Genomic DNA, 19,284 nt, shown 5'->3' on the forward strand with positions numbered 1-19,284 from the left:
GTCCGCCAATTCTGTCTCTTTATTTCAATAGTAAACAGAAGTAAGTAATGTGTCCATAATGACAACATGGAATTAATTAATGCTTTAAATTATAAATGGAAATGAAATCAATCAATTCAAAGTTTGAAAAAAAATCACATATGAATTAATTAAAAGTAATAATCTTGAAGATTTTCATTTAAACAAATGTCTCTTTAGTCACTTTGGATCGCTGAATGAGGTAACACAATGGTGATGAGCCTATGGCCCACTGATGAAAGCTTTTGCATTTGCAGTATATAGTATTATTACAGACTGGGTGTCTGATGCTAATTTCAGGGACTAAATCACAAGTGGCGCCCGGTTGTGACGCGTTTTCCATCACCCAGCAGTGGTTGGTCTGCCAGAGAGCGTAGGCGGAGCTAAGTGGCTGCTTTTCCGGTCTCTGCAAGTGTTGTGAGTAAACAGAAATGTACTGAACTAAATTATATTGAGATGTGTCTTTCATTTTTTGTCCTCCCTATTTACATACATGAGGGGGCCGGAGTATCAGGAACACCTCTGAATATAATGCAGCTCAGTACAGCCCAACCGCCAGTTATGACCATGACGCTGAAATATCATTGAATGAACACCTCTATGACAGCTTAGAAAAAAGCCTGTACATTACAGGCAACATAAAAGCAAATCTTAAGGCTGAGCTGGTCTATTGGATTATGTTAGATTTTTCAGGTGTACCTAATGAAGTGGCCGGTGAGTGTATATACTCATTGAAATAAAAATGAGAGATACTAAATCTAGCTTTGGTTATTTTAATGTTCAAAAACATGTTGGTTTATTCTGCAGATCATTGGTGAATAAACAGTCACCAGAATACATGAAATACGGTGTTTGCCTGGGGGAGGACCGCCCAAACCTCCAGCTCACTCTGTGTCTCCTCTCCAATGTTAAACAAAAATCATGCCCCTGAATGTGAGAGAGAACTCCATAACTCTTCAATCCACGCTTTACCACAAACGGTCCAAAATGTTTATTCCAACTTGTGTAAGTGACGGTTTGTCAAGAGACACTCCATCCTGAGGTAAGCCTGCCATCTAGTGGCACCCTGGAGCACGTTTCACATTTCCTTAGAGCCACACTAGCTCCTGGAATCCAAATCTTTGCTGCTGTGTAGATAACTTCGGTAGGACCACACTGTTCTATTCATCATGTATGGGTCCAGTAATGTTGTCAGAACTGTGAAGAACTTTCCAGTATGATTTGATTCTTTACACATGGCTGCCCTATTCAGCCATCCACTAATTCTTAAAACACTGTGTTTGAATCAGCAAAGTGATACAATTTAGCAGACGTTACATCTTCAAACTCTTTGCCTGTGATAAAGGTGGTCGCCTAGTTTAGGTTTAGCTTAACCAGTTTAACCAGCTCTAGTCTTTGAATGTAGCAGTTCTGAAGTAAACACGTTTTTTTAAAGGTACATTTTTAAAATGTTCACTGATTTAGATGTGAACAGTGAATGTTACTAAGGTGCCAAGAATGTGTAAAAATTCATCAAAATAGAGGTTGTTTATCGAAAATGTTCCCAGGGGAGCCCCCCAGATCTCCTACCAAGGTCCCACATTGTACAAAGACAACAAATCAACAAATTAGCTCTGTAATGGATAACTGTTTTGCATAAGGACATGCAAAACAAAAAAATGGCACTGTGTGACACAAACTGCTATTTGACCATAAGAGGGTATAATTTTGTGACATGTAATGTTTTACACCTACAAACGAGGCATGGTAAACTATTTAGCTATCACCAAGATTTATGGCAACTTATCACCAGATAATAAGGTGATGCTCATATTTGGGAGGGGGCACCAAATCCAAATCTCTCCTCAGCACCAAAATGGCCAGAGCCAGCCCTGCTCCACACTGACTGTTTTTTCTGCATTAAACCAAAGGCCGGACAAAGTTTTTAAATTGTAAGTATCTGGTGCTTTTTGTTACGGCCTGGTACCGTTTGGACCCCAAAGCAGAGACGGGACACCGGTGAAAAATACAAAAAGATTTATTAACAGATTTACACAAAAAAATTTTCAGAGCAAGCAGTGGCGATGGGAGGCTGGCTGGCTTGCGTTGACTCGCCCGTCAGAGGAAACACCACGAGGACCGAGCACATGGAAACGCTCAGGCACAGAGCACGCAAAAAGGCAGGAAGGCAGGCAACTCACCATAACCTGCCAACATGGAAAAATACGAGTCAGGAAAACACAATCAAAAAATACTAAAGAGAATATACTTCACCACAAGTGTCAGCTCTACCAAAGAAATTGGAATTATCTGGCGTTGAAGAGAAGTCGAAGCCAAGCTTAAGCTGAGGATAGAGATCAGGTGTGCCTTGTCTGCCTGCTGCAGGTGAAGCCAGCCACGCCCCCTGTCACACACCAGCACTGCAGGAGAGGATAAGAGAAAGGGGAGGGAGAAAAAAGGGAGAGCAGAGCAGACCAAAAACCAGAGCAGAGTCCAACAAAAAACACCAACCTAATACTTTTCTTTGTTTTATGGGACATTAAACTCAATATATTTTGGTTTTTTTTGGAAGAGACAGGAAATTCTTTACTATGTACTTACATTTTATTTGATTTTATCGGTTAATTAGGAGACAAATCATAATTGTTACTTTCAGCTGTCGTTGAAAGAACCAGTTCAGGTGCTGTTAAAAAATGTTTTATTTCTTCCTAAAATTAATCAACTTTAAATGATCTGCAGGTCCATTTCAGAGAAAGTCTGAAAACCTGATAATAATAATCTGGGCTTGGTGGGAATAAACTAGAAGAAGACAAATTAACTGGAGACATAATGTTTGACATTTTTTTTAGGTTCCACAACCAAAGCAGCCGTTTGGGTAGAAGTCCTCTATGAGCAGCTCGGTGTACCAGTCGCTATACAAAGAGAGGAACATTCAGCCAGTATGTATTTTACTGAATCTTTCATTAGATGAATCAGCAGACAAACTTAGCAGACGTTTCCCAGATTTCCAGTTTCTATTTTGAGTTGGTCTATTTTACTTTATCTGGCAGATCACCTTAAAAACATGATATAAGCACATTTTTGCACATTGACGCTATAAAACTGTGTCTTACCATCTGTGCTTTAAAAAAAGACAACAGTATATTTTAGAGGGGAGGGCTGTGTTAATGCTAACTGCACTGATGCGCTGTTGTTGCTATTGTTTGAGCCCACAGGAACACATCGTAGTCTTCATCAAATATGTTACTAGTGCTGTCTTTGCTTTGCCTGGGCTCCATAGCTTTAGCCTGTCTGTTTATATATTTGATTACTGAACAAATGCATGGTAAAGGTGCTGAGAAAAGAATTTCAGAGGAGATTGTAAAAAAGTCCACACAGCCATAAATGTAGAAATCAGAATCAAACGAGAGGATGAACTAATGACTAGCAGATATGCATCTGCCCATCTTTCCATCCACAGTGTAGCCAGGAGGAAAGCTGAGGCCATGTGAGACCTTTTTTTCTTACACCTGTGGATAAAAACGCTGTGAGGGTGACAAAAAAAAAGGTATTTAGTTTTGTTTAGTTTGGTTTGTTTATTTTATAAGCTTCCACTTGAGGGCGCCATTGTGACAGATTCACTGCTTTCTGCCCGAGACTGAAGAAAAACAACAAACCTGGTGGTTGGACAGAAACAGACATGCATCTAGAAGACATTTAAATCTTGTATTTATTTCTATGTAAAAGAAAATAAGTGAAAAAATATTTGTAATTATCACGTTGCTTTTCTGTTTATCCTTTTTTGTTTTCTCTATCATGATCTTGCAGCATCATGATTTCCGACCCGAGAGCCCTATATGCTGTCTTAAGCATTTGCTATCATTTAGCTCACTGTTTGTGGGTTTGCAGGAGAAAAATTAACTACCAATCTTAAAGTTAAATCTTAAAATTAAAGCTTTGAGAGTATTCATGGGAACATCTCAGCAGTTAAAAGCACTGATAATAGCCAGCACAGGCCAGCTAACTACTGTAAGGGTGCTGTAAGGGACTGACAAGTGATCCAGGCTCAGGACCTCTAAACTAATCAGATAGTAAAACTAGAACATAAATAAATGAAGTAATGATTTTTCTGTTTACTTTAGAAGTCATTCTACACAATAATGTGATACTGATCAAGAAAACATTAAAGACATTTATAGTCACTGTGCTGATTACAATCTTTAATAAATCAGTTTAGAGAAGTAAGTTATGTTTACATGTTGATAACACACCATGCAGCGAAACATCATTTTAATACCTTTAAATGTAAATATCAGGAATCAGAAACAAAAAACTAAACCAAAGTGTAAACTCTGAATTAAACAATAATAATCACATAAGAATGCTGTTTTATTTTCATGCATTGTTCTTAAACGTCCAGGAATGATGATTAATGTGAATATTCATGTTTTGCATCAGATTCTTCACACAAAATAATAAAAACAGGTTCTAAATCAAAGTAATCGATCACATATCAGAAAAAATGAACATTCTGTCCTATTTAAACAAAACCACATGACTGTAATTGTATGACTTTGCATCCTTCAGACATATAAACAAACAGTGAAAACACTGCACATCCTACTGTACTTAATCTGTTTTAAAGATAGACAATATCACACAAAGACTGAAACAATTAAACTGTCAAAGATTAGTTACTGCACACTTCAAAAAAGCCCTAAATGAAAGAAAGCACATCTTAATTGATTTGATTAAAGTATAAAACTCTTTTGGGTCACTTTGTTACATTCATTCAGTTTGTCTATCTTTTCAGCTACAACATTACAGCATTCATTGGTCACACAAAATCATTCAAATCCACATTGAAACAAACTGAAAACATTTAGTGTGACTGTAATGTGTCCTTACATGTGTGTTGACTCCAAAAACAGTCCTGGTTAACAAAAACAGTTAAAACAAAAACATTTTAATACACGTTTAATTCAGTCGCAATTTAATCAATGTTAAATGTAGATATTTTCTTATTGTAAGCATTAGTTGTACAATATCTCTCTGTACTGATAATATCTTCAGCTTTTTTCATTTTACAGCATGTTACTTCTTGTGGTTCTCTTCTTGTCAAAGAAGTATCTAAGATCAAAAGAGCCATGGAAGGAGGATGTGCACCTCTGTGCACTCAAGGTAAGTCAGGGGAAAGTTTGTATTATCTCACTTGACATTAAATGACCTTTTGAGACTCTTTTTTGCGTGCTGTTTGGTGATACCTTTCCAAGTGTCAGGAATATCAGCAGGCTTTGCATTATACATTTCAGCAAACTTGGAGTTGAACCTTTTCAGTACGTATTTCCAGTAGTCTGAATCCTGAAGGCTTTTATCTGGTGCAATTCGCCAGTCTGGGAAGATTTTGGTGTACTCCTTGTAAGGGTGCCAATCACCATTTGTTTCATTGCAGCGAAACCTACAGTCGCTGTTCACCAAGGAAGTGCATATGTCAATGACAAGTTTTTCCGTTTTGACCCATGTGAATCTTCCAAGACCGTCTGGTCGATGTACTGAAGTGAAGTGCTCCTTATGCTCATTTGCTCCTGCCTCACAGGGTGCTTTGCAGAATGGACACTGTTCACCACATCCAATGAGGTTTTTGAAAAGCTCGTTCTGAGGCTTGACATCAAGATTTGCAACTTTCTGTTCAATGTCTGTTTTTTTAAACTGCTCTCTAACAGCTTCTGCCATGTCCTTCACACAACCAGTGAGAAACTGAGCAAACTCTTTTGTGTTGACATTTTCCGGGATCATGAAAGTAGCAAGAGCATCCTCAGAAATGACCAGTTTCTCACCAAGTTCCTGACGGATGTCTTCAATCAGTTTCTGCAGGTTGCCACCTTCTTGTGCTTGAGCTTTGCGTATTGCATCATTTATGTTGTTGATACTTGACCTGAGATGTTGATCCTCAAACTCTGATAAAGACTCATTCGACAAGAGTTTTAACATTTCGTCAAGTATCCATTTCCTGACATAACGCTCATATGAGCCGATGTAAGTCAGGTAGTCTTCAAAGTTATCCTTTGAAAGCAAATCCAGTAAAACTGAATACTGGAAGAACATCCGTGTGCTGAACTGGAACCTTGTTTTCAGTTCACCAATGATATCAGGACCAAGGGAACAGTTGACAAAGTGTTCCACAGCAGGCCTCAAGCAGTGCTCAATGAATTCTGCTGCCTTCTTTTGGCACTGATCTCGTTCATGGAACTCATCCTTGAAAAATCCACGGATCGTCTCTTTGTTTTGATTGAGACATCTGTAGGGATCATTCATTTGAATGAAATCTTCATGCATTTTCTGAAATTCTCTGGCTGCAGCTCCACAGATGTCCTGTTTCAGAGACACCTCAAGTTCTATTTCTATTTTATGCTGGTTGTTTTTCAGCCTCTCGTCAATCATGTGTAGGATCTCCTGGATGAAAGTGTCGTGGTAATTGTTTTTTCTTTCCACTTTTTCTTTCACAAACTGTGTGCAATCCATTATGACAAGGTCAGTTATCTTTTGTTGTGGGTCTTTATTTTTAAACCAACTGATGATTGTGTTCTTTAAGTATTTGAAATATCCTTCATTGTATTTGGAAGGCATCAATCCACAATCTTGCAGTCTTTTGTGACTTACCAGTTCACATGCATGACTCCCCTTACGTGACAGATTGTCTCTCAGGTAGTAGTCTACACTTGTCATGACATTCATGACATCTGGTTTGTAAAGGACTTGTTCCTTCACCAATTTATTCCACATCTTGTCAAATTCTTCGTCCAACTTTTTGTCTGTCATGTTGACCTTATTCTTACGGCATTCTTCAATCAATGCACATACTCTCTCTTCTAATTTTTTTTTGTGGTTCACCTTGATTCTATCAAGTTCTATCATTCCCCTTCTGACGTCTGTTGCTACTGTGAGCTGGTTATGTACAGAGCTCTCAATTTCTCGACGAAGGCTCTTTGCACTGTTTGTGAAGTCCTCTCTGTATGCTTCAACTAGATAGACATGGCCATCTGTTTGCTTGAAGTACTTTGCCAGATTATCAAGAAGCGTTGTCTCCCATTTAGAAAGCACTGAGCATGCTTCACTTTTCAAATGTGTGAGAAATTGTCCAATGTCAGACACCTCAGATTTCACTCTGCCAAAGTTAGAAATCTTTATTTCTGCTGTTTTTGTCCAGGAGTACATTTCTTTTTTGAATTCCCATTCCCATTTGTTGAATTCTTTACACAGCCTCATGTATGCATCAGCCACCAGGCTGTTTCTGAAGCTGAAGATGAAGTTTTCGTGCTTGACAGCATTCCACAGGCTTCTGATCCACTCTGAAAACTCCAAGATGTCATTAGTAGAAGTCTCACAAATTCCTATAATGTTAATGATGTTCTTCTTGAGCTCATAAACAGCCTCGCTGTATCCTGCATTAACTGGTGCCATTGGTGGACTTCCATTCCAGAGACTTGGAATGTACCAGTTCCCATTTTTTGGATTGTACTCCATGACATCAGTGAAGCTCTTGTTCTGCACCTTGTTTTCCATCCTGGCTGCTGCCTGGGTCATCTCATTTAGCTGCTGCAAGAGCATTTCCCTTTCTCGTAGGTTCTTCTCAGGGGCTGATACATCTGCCACATTCTGGTGAACAAACTGACATTTAGGTTTTTTCCCCACCTCTTTCATCCTGAGAAATGCATGCACGACTATCTGTAGGATGTCCTTCATTTCTGTTGAATTCTCCATTGCAATATTGATGATGGTGATGTCACTCAACCCCACAACGAGGGTTGCAAGCTCGTTGTCGTGTTCATAGCTGTTGTCTAGTTTTGCAAGCTCTGGTGACTTTAAGCCCTCGGTGTCAATGATTATGACAAAGTCACATTTGAGTTCTTTTTTGATGTCTTCATTGACTTTGATGAGCAACATGAAGGCACCTCGAGTGCATCGACCACTGCTGACTGCAAACTGCACTCCAAACATGGTGTTGAGGAGAGTAGACTTCCCTGTACTCTGAACTCCAAGAACAGTGACTACCAATATCTTGCTCTTGGGAGTCACCAAATCATTGAGCTGCAACAGAACATCACTCACCCATCTGAGAGGTATGTTAGATGCATCACCATCTACAAGCTCGATAGGAAATCCATCAAGCAGCAGCTCTGCACACAGTTTGGGCAGATGCTGGAATTGTTGACGTGACAGATTTGTTTCTGGAAGGGAAACTGAAGCTTCATAGATCTGACCCATTTCCCGGAAGAAGTGTTCAATCCCAAGTGAGCTGTTGGAAAGTTGTCTGTCAATTTCTTTGATTTCCTCTTTGTTTTCAGAATTTTTGTTTTTGTTTTTGTAAGCCTCCCTGAGGATAGACAGTTTCTCTCGAGACAGATTATCGAGGTTCATTCGCATCCATTTCAGGAAATAACACCTCTCTGTCCCTGGTGCTGATATTGCGTTGATGAAACATTTCATTGAATTCGACACGTCATAAGAGTTCTGTTGTTTTCGAAGCTTTGCTTTCTGTTTCTGAAGATCACTTTTATACATTTCTATGTTTTCTGACCCAACTTTTTTAAGCCGAAACTCTTCCTTCTCTAAGCAAGTCAGTTCCTTCCATATTTCCCCTTGCAAAGGTAGCTGATCTTCTTTGTATTGGAGGATATTTTCAATCTTTGAAGTGATGGCATCTGCATGTTTCTTGGCAGTCTGGCATTCCTGACAGTCTTCATCAACCCAGATTCCCAGTTCATAGGCAAAGTCAGCCATCTGCTCAATTTGCATCTTAATCTCTGAGTTCTCAACTACATTTTTTACTTTTTCACGCAGTTTTTTGACAAAGTCTGCATCATTCATTTGCTTAGTCTTCAGAAGGATGTGGCTTTTCGTCAGGTACAACTTGTTTGCCACCGTTTTCAGAGCATCAATACTGAAGTGTTGGCTTTGATGGTTACCTACCAAGAAGATCTGTGCCTTGTGGTGTTGGTTTGTGAGCAGCTTGCACTCAGAGTCCAAATGATCAAAGAACACAAAAACTGTTGCAGATGTCTGACACAAAAAAGAAAATTGTGTTTCAAATGAAGCAATGTCCCCACGAAGGTTAGCTACAGCTACTGGCTCACTGAAGATATCCATGTTATTGTTCCCACAAGGTAGGTACCAGGAAAGTTCAGTCAATCCATTGGATATTCGTCTTGGACATTTACCATTTTCCATATTACGATGAATGAAGGTATCATGGTACTGCTGAGAATTGCTCAGAAGCTTGTTGAGCATCTCTGACTTGGACAAGGAGCACTCACCCAGTCTCACAAAAGAAACCATTGGAAGTTTAGAGACAACAATTCTGTCTTCAATGAAGCCCTTGGATTCTGAAAGTGACAAAGGTCTGCAGTTTTTAACGATTTCTCTCATGGCCCAAAGCATTAGTGTGCACTGCTTTGTGTCACAATTAGGAAGCAGCAGAGGCACAGAAAACTGACACATGGACATTTTGAGTGCCAATTCTTGCTGTACAAAACCATCAGAACACAGAAAAAGAGCAGTGATTATGTCAAGGGGGTTTATGTCATCTGTATCCAGACTATCAAGAAGATCATCAATATCTGAATCTGAAACTGATCCACCTGCTGCAGCATCACAAGTTGATTCACATGTAAATTTTACATTCTTAGCTTTCACATTAACCATCATCAGTTTCTTTAGAAAATACCATGGAAGGTCTGAGTTACACTTGGTACGTTCATCAGTAATGGTCTTCTCATCAATCTGAAGTATTGTGCTCATGGTTAGCTTCTCTTTATAGTGGTGCTGCAACCCCAGATCCTCCAACAGACGCTCCAGTTGTGTCTCTGTGGAAAGTAACACGTGTGTTAATCCTTGGTATTGGATTCAACATTAATCCATGTTCATTAACACATAGAATAAATGCATGCATGTTTGCTGAATTATCAGGTAATGCTACACAATGCACAATCTTGCATCCTACCTTTGACTTCAAGCTGAAGCAAATAAAAAAATCGAAAAAATAATTTGTGTTGTATTTTGTTGTTTTATGTATTTTGTTGGAAAATATTTTACAATAATGGAAAAAAGTCTTTTCAGAATGTACTCATTTGTATGCACTTTACTACGCATGATAATGTTGGTTTAATATAACAAGCTGTATATTGTTTAACAACAATAATAATAATAACAATAACAATAACAACAATAATAATAATAATAATATCAGAAAAGGAAACTAAAAGATGATTTATGTAAGCCTGTTTATAAAAGTGTGTTTTTTCAAGAGATTTAAAAGATAAAACTTTTTATTTCCTCTGGCAGGCTGTTCCATAGTACAAGTGCCTCTACAGAGAAGGCACAGTCACCTGTTGTCCTGGGCCTGGACTATGGAACAAATAAAAGGGCCTTGCAAATCATGATGGCATTTTGCTGCCCAAAAACTAGATAATAATTTTGTGCTCCTTAAACTGAAGAAAGTTTTGTGAAATCCAGAATTTGACGGCCTTAAGAGAGTTTCTAAGGGAGTTGAGACGATTGGGATGCCTATTTTTTATTGGTAGATATTATTAGATTTTACCCAGCAGACACATGTTTCTAAAGGTTAACTGTGGTAGAGGGCAACTTCCTTTTAAACTTTCTTTGGACTTTGTTCCAATTTAAACTTTGTTACGTTTATATTATTATTGGTGATAAAGAGTCAGGTCACCAACAATAATAATGTAGTCCAATTCCAATCTGACTTTAGATTTAAATATAATTATAACGCATATGTAAAGATATGAAAAACACGTAACTTCTAACGACCAACAAACATTTTTAATTTACACTCCACAGTGATAGACAGCAGTTCATGGAATTCAACCTGTGAAATGTTCACTCAAAGGATAGTCGAGTAATATTTCATTACAGTTAAAGGTTATACTCCTTTAAGACTAATCCCCAGCAGGTAGTTTGGTAATATAAAATATATAAACGCTGGGCGTGCAGGACGAGAAAAGAGCCTTTGATGGAAAAAATTTTGAAACTTTATAATCAAATGTTTTAGAGTTGAAGTTATATAATCAAAAGTTTTATAAATTAAAGGTTTTAATGCCTTAAAGTTAAAGTTTTTATAGTTAAAATGCCTTAAAGTTAACTTTCCTATAGTCTAAGGCCTTAAAGTTAAAGTTTTTAAAGTTAAAATGTCTTAAAGTTAACTTTTCTAAAGTGTAAAGCCTTAAAGTTAAAGTTTTACAATCAAATGTTTTATAGTTGAGGTTTCACAGTCAAATGTTTTATAGTTAAGGTTTTATATTCTAATGTTTTATAATAAGTTTTTATAATCTAAAGTGTTAAAACTGTAAAAATAGAATCCTAAGCCAAGAAACTCACTGGGCTCAGTATAAAAGCCAGGTGCAGGGTTGGCAGCTGGCCAAGAAAAACAGGTGGGGGGCTCGCTGAAGCCCAGCGAGGGAGGGGTTTAGAGTATATAAGACCCGAGCGGCTGACCCGTGGGCAGTCTCATCTGGATGGACTCGGGTTTGTTTCTTTGTATTTATACGGGAATAAACTCTTTTTGCATCAGATTCTGCCAGTCTCTAGTGTTTGCTTGTCTGAGTTTTTGAAGACTTTGATTATATTTTTAAGAGTTTTTTAACCAAGTGTTATAACCTATTTTTAAGAGATTTTCAACCCAGTTTATTACATATTTTTAAGAGTTTTTCAACCATGTTTTATGATCTATTGGAGATTGAAATTATGTTGCAGATAAGAGAGTTTGTGGAACTTTTTGCCACAACACCTTTCAATATCAGACTCAAAAAGAATGTGGCTGTATCCAAGCAGCAGTTTTTACTGATGCAGAAACTATCTATTCCACCCAATCTCTATCTTTAACATTAATTTGTTATAACACAATTTAAAATAATATGAAGTTACACAATGTGTTGGATTAATTGTCAGACAAAACTGACCTAAAGCTGACCTTCTGCTTGTGCATGCACAGCTAAAAAGACAGGAAGTCTGAAACCTGTCCCTGGTCCCTGCTTCCTCTCCAGTACGTTATGCTGTTATGCACCTAAAGGAAGTTGTTTCTATTTTCACCCTTACAAAAAGAACATCTTGGGTGTGTCTTGTACTGTATGGAATAGTTCAATGAACAGTTAAAAAGTACAACAGATAGTATCTTATGGTTCTGATTTTTTTAACTTAGTATGTTATGCATCAAGGAAGCAACCAAATGTAAAAGGTTTGAAATGTAAGGTAAAGAGGACCTGGGGCTCTTTGCTCTTGATCTTTCTTTTAGGTACTTTCTGGGCTTGAGGTCTTTTTAAGGATTTTGCTCTTTTGCCCCTTTGGGAGTTGTTTTTGTTTATTTGTTTTGACTCATTACTTTTAAGGGGTTTTGGACACAACTGAACTTCAACACTTTTGTTATGTATTTATATTTTTGTATTTGATTTTTGCATTTTAACATCTCCTTCCTTGGGATAGGCTGACAATTAGAGTTTTCTGCTGCTTTATTGATGCATTTATGCTTCATGTGAAATAAGGATTATCAGTGTTATCATACCAATGTATGAGCTTATGCCTCTTGCTGACTGTTTACTTTTACTGTTCTGTCCGCATGCAATATTTTTACGACCAGCAGGAGTCAATTTTGCATTCCTATAAAAAGCCTCCTTAGAGGAAATAAAGCACCATACGCTTAAGGCAGTGAAAAAGCATATCAAAGGCGTCACACAAAACAGCCTTAATGCTGAATAATAGAGTGCATAAAGCTGACCTTTACCTCTCTGTTGACAGTCATCCTTGCTGTCGGTACATGGTGTCGGTGGATTTTCTTCAACTTCCTAAAAAAAGTAATGTAATATAGACTCATTATCCAATACACATTATGTCATAGGGCAGTGTTTCAATTGTATTAGATGTGTCTTTAGGAGTTGTACAAACAAGTGGTTTACCTCCATTGTTGGTGGCTCTCAGTCACTCCACACTTCTGCTAAATTATTGAATCAGCTTCTCACTGAAGGTAATTTGAGACAAGATTTTTAATCCCTTCAAAAATAACTTTATACCAGTTTATACCATGAAGCCTACAACATTACTTTCTAAACCAATAACAATGAAAACAATACACATTTAAGCCGCCCCAATCCCCTCAAGCAGTTTTTTTATTTCTTTTTAATTTAGTTTTTTATTTAGGTTTGTGTTTTGATTGTAGCCTATCCGTGTTATCGCTATCACCCATAAATATTCTTTTATAGTACTCTTCAAAGTCACAGTGCATCCACACTTTGGGGAAGGACTGTGTCACTTATTGCTTGAATTTTTTGAGCTGTGTTTTCTTTCACCTACTCGTGTGTTCAGGTGTTACAGCAGGCTGTCATCGGTTCTCATAGAAACCTGGATGGAGACTTTTTCAATTGTATTTGATGTATCTTAGGAGTTGTACAAACAAGGTGTTTACCTCCTATGTGGGTGCGCCCTCAGTCATGCCGAATTATTGAATCAGACTCTCACTGAGAGTATCCTAATAAAAGACAAAGAATAATTGGTAGTCAATCACATCACAAGAAGGATTTACAATTTCTGTAAGACTATGAGATCATCCTGAAATAAAAGGAAATTAGTGCTGCTACAGATACAGCTACAACAGGTGAAACATTACAGTTTCTGGTGTTCGCCAGGTTGTATCTTCCCACCAAGTCTTTCATGCAACTCACCAGAGCGCACACAGCTCAAGGTAGCTTGAGGTATGCACACTCCCGTAGAGTGCAGGCAATTTTTTTTGAAAACACCTGACTCTGCATTTAGGCTACTATCTTTGGTTTTTAGTGATGAGAATTCTGATTCTTGGGCTCTCTGAACATTCCTTTATGGAGCCACCTTATGGAAAGATTCAATCATAGTCTTAGAATCAGTTTTAGAATCATTAAAATACAATTTGAGTTTCCTGTGTGCCTGACTCAGCACCTGACGGACTGAGATTTCCGGCTGCCACATAAGGGTTTGAATAAAAGTTTTAGCCCCACAGCATCATATCACAAAAGGATAATTAAAAACCCATTAAACCAGTTTTCAAGAAGATTCTGACATTCACCAATGTTTTCTTATTTGTTCTTAGACAGGCTAAGAACAAAATCTATGGACACTTAAGATCATAGCCTACTTACGCACATTTGATTACTAACATGTTATTTTGTTTTCCTTAATTCTGAACCTGTATGAGAATAAATAACATGTAAATGTAGTCAGCTTTGTTTTCAGTCATGCAATGTTCTGTCTGTCTATATGTATAAAGATCTAAGGTAATAACTGTTCAAATATATGTTGAGAAGAGAACACTTAATGACAATAATAACCTGCCTTTACACGCGGGTATTTAAATGAAACATTTGCCATATGGTCCATCGTTTTAGCGCTGCAGCTTTTAGAATGAATGTTCCGTCAGATCGCATTCATTCTGAAAAATTATAAGATATGGCCTCTTCTGTTTCTGCCATTTCACTGACTCTATTAAATATATAGTATGACATTTTTCTTACATTTGGAGTCCAGTTTTTTCTATTCTATTCTTTCTATATTTTAATCTGACCGTTCCTTATTCTCTCTACTTCTCTTTCAAACGTGTGTAATTTCTGTGTGTGTGCACACGGCCTTGCAGTCTATTGCCCTTCATTGGGCATTGGAGGAGGGTATTCAGTTGCAAATGGGAAACAACTGGCACAAGCTTCCAGCTTATGAGGACATGGCATTCATTAATTTATGAACACAGTTGCAAACAATTCTGCACTTTAATGAATTGTACTTTTCTTTTACTCAGGAAGCTTCTTAAGAACAAATTTAAGACACAAATAAAAGAAGATATTGGTGAATGAAGCCCATGTTACCCAATGAGTTTCTATTGTTTTCCCATCAAGAAGACATGACCAAACAATAGCATGTAGAAAACTCACCTAGAAGAGATGTTCACATTGCAAACTTGTATTCGTTAATCCAGGTTAAGCATTTGTCCAACAGAAGAGGCACAACACCTCTCCTCAGTGAGGTCCCCCCGTGCTCACTCCTCATTTTACTCTGCCAGTGTCAGTGAAAACACTTTCACCTTTGGCATGCATAATTAGTTTTATGATCACATGGTTTATTGGAACTGAGAATCTGGTTTACAGAAAATGGCATAATAAAACTTATCTGTGAACGCATTGGGCATGAAGTTTAGTCGTCCTGCCGTGCTGTCAAAGTAAAACAGTTTGTCTACATTACTGTTGTGGCCATAAGGATCACATGATATTGATTAATGTCAATGTAGACTTAAGGATTAAATTAGAGGTTAAATTTGAACATTAACCATGAATATAAGCAACCACTGTACATACTTAAACAATATCATGACAGCTGTGATTCAGTCACTGGCATAGGCTTAATCACCATGTGCTGATATTCAGTCCAACATAAGGACCTGTAATGACCCATAATGAACAGTTCAAGCAGCATATCAGTAGTGAAGAAGTAAATAAAAAGTCCTGAGAAAAAACATTTTTCAATGTAATCATTTATTTGGTTCTGGAACTTGACTGGATCTGGGCTGCCAAGAACAATTCACATACTCCTGCACACTTTCTACCCAGTTTGTGTCCACACATTTCAGTAGATCAGCAACTATGTTTTATATAGATTGTTGGTATGTTTCAATCCACAGAAATAAGAGTCTTCTGACAGTTGCTCCATTGGCCTGTGTGTTTCTGTGGTACCAGCTTTATCAGTCAAGACAGAAACCCTCTGCTCTAATGTTGATAAACTGTATTCAGGACTTCTGCAGCGGAGTGATACACAGTGAAAATCCCCAGTGACGTTGTACTCCACAGCAGTACTCATGGATTTCCTCTTGTCCAATCTAATACTAAGGTTGTATAGGAGTTTGAAGACTCTGGTTTAACAGTACTATAAGAGGAATGAATTGCAGCTGCTGATTGCACCATAAATTGCACGCAATCATTTGCCCCCGCTATCTGCTCCGTCTCAACGTCCGATTCACAAAGCAAATTGCACTGATGATATTCAAGCACAAACACGCCAATGAAGTTTCACTGATCCGTGCAGTTTGCTCTTGTTTTATGTCTAATGGATCTCAGCTCTATGCACAGATCGGGGGCAGCTCTGGTGTGATGACTCGGACATGTGGACAAAGTGTGCCCGTGTGCTGGGGTTGAGCCTCGCACAGCCCCGGACTGATTGGTCGCCCGATTATGATAATAATGACAAAATATTATTAACAGACTGTATTTACAGACAAATCCATTTTTTCATCACACAAAAGGTGAATTGTCGTCATGATCAATGGAAACTCTGAGCATGACAGCCCTTATGATACGTCACCGCAGTTACCACCAACTCTCTGCCGGTGGTAATACAGCTTTTTCTCTCTAACTGCGCGGTGCTGTTAGCTCTGGCATTTGTGAATTGCCACAAGGCTCATTTACGTAGGGGCCAAGCTTGCCCCGAATGTCTGCATAATGACTTGAATTAAATACAAAGAAACGGCACCTATGCACAGAGAAGCTGTTTGCCCTGCAGCGCACTTTGAGCTGCATTCTACGTGTGCTTTGAGAATGAGTCTTTTTGTGTCATTTGCACAGGTTTTGCTGGAGCAGAAGCCGTGCAGTCCTTTAGTAGTGAATCAGGCCATAAATGCACAAACACAAGAATTGACAGAGGTAACAAATGGACTGTACTTATATAGTGCTTTTCTCGACTTTCCTACTACTCAAAGCTGTTTCTACACTACATGTCACATTCACACACTGATGGCAGAGGCTGCTACCTAAAGTGCCCAACTCTCTATCAGTCATCACATTCATGCCATTGGCTACGCCACCGGGAGCAATTTGGGGTTCAGTGTCTTGGCCAAGGACACTTCGACAAGTAGTCTGAGGGAGCTGGGGATCGGACCTCTGACATTCCGATTGAAAGACAACCAACTCTACACCACGGCCGCCCCCACAAGCATTTAAACAGTAAACCTTTATATAAAGGCTTATAGATGTAAATAGTACAGGAGAAAGAGGTTTTTGGGGGGTATGCAGTGATGTTACCAGCCTGTTATACCAGCCTAGTATACGTCCTGGATGGAGGGCAGGACAATTCTTATAATTCTCTCTGCACACCTGACTGTATGTTGTAGCCTGTTCCTCTCCTGTTTGGTGGCAGATCTAAACCAAACAGTGATGAAAGTGCAAAGACCAGACTGGATGATTGCTGTGAAGAAATGGATAAGCAGCTCCTGAGGCAGGTAGAACTTCCTGAGTTTGTATCAGTAAGTATTTCCTCTGCTGGACCTTTTTACTGACGGTGTCTATGAGGGAGGTCCACTTATGGCCTGAGAGGTTTTGGAAAAGAGAGGTATGGTGGCAGCATACAAACGATGATATATCTTGTGCTTTATCTCAACAAGTAAGGAAGAACAGGAACATAAAGAGACAGTGATTACAGGGTTTTATATGGTTAATGGAAAAAGCACTGCACTTAGCAGTTTTTCTAGTCTGCAGACCACTCAAAGCACTTTTACACAACATGTCACATTCACCCTTTCACACACATTCATACACTGATGTCAGAGGCTGCTAAGTCAATCACATAAACAAGCACATATTTTAGAGCAATAGGATCTGAGGTTTGGTGGATTTCATATTCCACCCAAAATACAAACTGTTCTTTGAACTTGCGGGTCAAATAAACTTTATTATTAAAAAAGTAACAAAGCTGTGTCTGCAGAGCGACCAAGGAAAACTGACAGATACATAATATCTCGAAGACTTCTCTTGCTATCTTTATAACTATAAAACAATCAGGGCCCTCTGAACCTTTATTGTGAAAACTAACTCATATAAAATTGTTTTACACAGCTGTTCAAAGTCCCACAAGTTTAAGGCCCCATACAGCTGCTAAAGCATCACTTTTTTAAAGGTTTTTTTTGCCTTTATTATACAGGACAGCTGAAGAAAGACAGGAAATGTTGGGAGTAGAGAGTGGGGGAAGACATGCACCAAATGGATCGGCAGACCAGCACTACTGTTAGGAATCTGGGAGTTCTATTTGATCAGGATATGTCCTTCATCTCCCACATAAAACAAATATCAAGGACAGCCTTCTTTCACTTTTGCAACATAGCAAAAATCAGACACATCTGGTCTCAAAACGATGCAGAAAAACTAGTCCATGCATTCGTTCTAGGTTGGATTATTATAATTCATTACTATCAGGCTGCCATAATAAGTCTGTAAAAACTCTTCAGCTGGTACAAAATGCTGCAGCACGTGTGCTGACAAGAACTAGGAAGAGAGACATCTCTCCTGTATTAGCCTCTCTGCACTGGCTTCCTGTAAAATCTAGAATAGAATTTAAAATCCTTCTTCTTACTTACAAAGCTCTTAATGGTCAGGCACCATCATATCTTAAAGAGCTCATAGTGCCATATAGTGCCTCTAGAACATTGTGCTCCCAGGATGCAGGCCTGCTTGTAGTATCTAAAGTCTCTAAGAGTAGTGTTGGAGGTAGAGCCTTCAATTACCAGGCCCCCCTCCTCTGGAACAATCTACCAGTCAAGGTCCGGGAGGCAGACACCCTCTCTTCTTTTTAGAGTAGACTTAAAATTTTCCTCTTTGATAAAGCTTATAGTTAGGGCTGGCTCAGGCTTGGACTCGCCCATAGTTATGCTGCTATAGGTTTAGACTGCTGGGGGGGGGTCTGACACACCAAGCTTCTCTCTCTCTCTGTCTCTCTCTCGCTCTGTCTTATATTAATGCAGCTCATTAACTCTGTATCTTCTGGTCCCATTAACATTACTAACCATATATCTTCCCCGGGAGTTCTTGTGCTCCCTTGTCTTGTAGGTTCCTGGGGATCGTTGCTGCAGACCACCTGCTGCTGTGGACCTGCTCGACTCAGACTGCAACAACTATTAATATCAGTCTTCCCCATAGTATCATTAGTGTTGCTGCTAATGCTAATAGTAGACCTGTTGACTTCAACTGTTACAGTTACTATTTTCTACTATATTATTTGATTTGACACGGACCTGCCCCCCCCCCCCCCCCCCCCCTCTGCATTATTGGGGTATGCGTGAAAAGGGTACAGACCTTTAAATCCCGAGGAGTCCATGTATCTGAAGACCTCTCCTGGTCACCCGACATCACAGGGACTGTTAAAAGAGCACAACAGAGATTACACTTCCTCAGAGTGCTCAGCAGGAACAACGTGGAGAGGAAGGTGCTGGTGGCGTTCTACTGGGCAACCATTGAGAGCGTCCTC

General features: G+C 38.8%; 1 protein-coding gene across 3 annotated transcripts; it reads right to left on the reverse strand.

Annotated features, from left to right (window-relative positions):
* Window positions 1–5,008: 5,008 nt before the first annotated feature.
* On the reverse strand, window positions 5,009–15,116 carry LOC138600952 (up-regulator of cell proliferation-like). 3 transcript variants are annotated; one of them, XM_069672515.1, is made up of 4 exons: window positions 14,934–15,116; window positions 12,939–13,000; window positions 12,767–12,827; window positions 5,009–9,839 (listed from the first exon to the last, which is right to left on the reverse strand). In XM_069672515.1, the coding sequence occupies exons 2-4, from the start codon at window positions 12,942–12,944 to the stop codon at window positions 5,185–5,187; spliced, it is 4,722 nt and encodes a 1,573-aa protein (XP_069528616.1). In that variant the 5' UTR covers window positions 12,945–13,000; window positions 14,934–15,116; the 3' UTR covers window positions 5,009–5,184. The 3 variants fall into 3 exon arrangements, with proteins under 3 accessions (XP_069528616.1, XP_069528615.1, XP_069528617.1); XM_069672514.1 differs by lacking the exon at window positions 14,934–15,116 and adding an exon at window positions 13,445–13,489; XM_069672516.1 differs by lacking the exon at window positions 14,934–15,116 and adding an exon at window positions 13,333–13,369.
* Window positions 15,117–19,284: the final 4,168 nt, after the last annotated feature.

The sequence above is a fragment of the Semicossyphus pulcher genome, unplaced genomic scaffold (assembly GCF_022749685.1).
Source record: "Semicossyphus pulcher isolate SPU_LCO1_2020_fin unplaced genomic scaffold, fSemPul1.0.p SCAF_21, whole genome shotgun sequence".
Taxonomy (NCBI): Eukaryota; Metazoa; Chordata; class Actinopteri; order Labriformes; family Labridae; genus Semicossyphus; species Semicossyphus pulcher.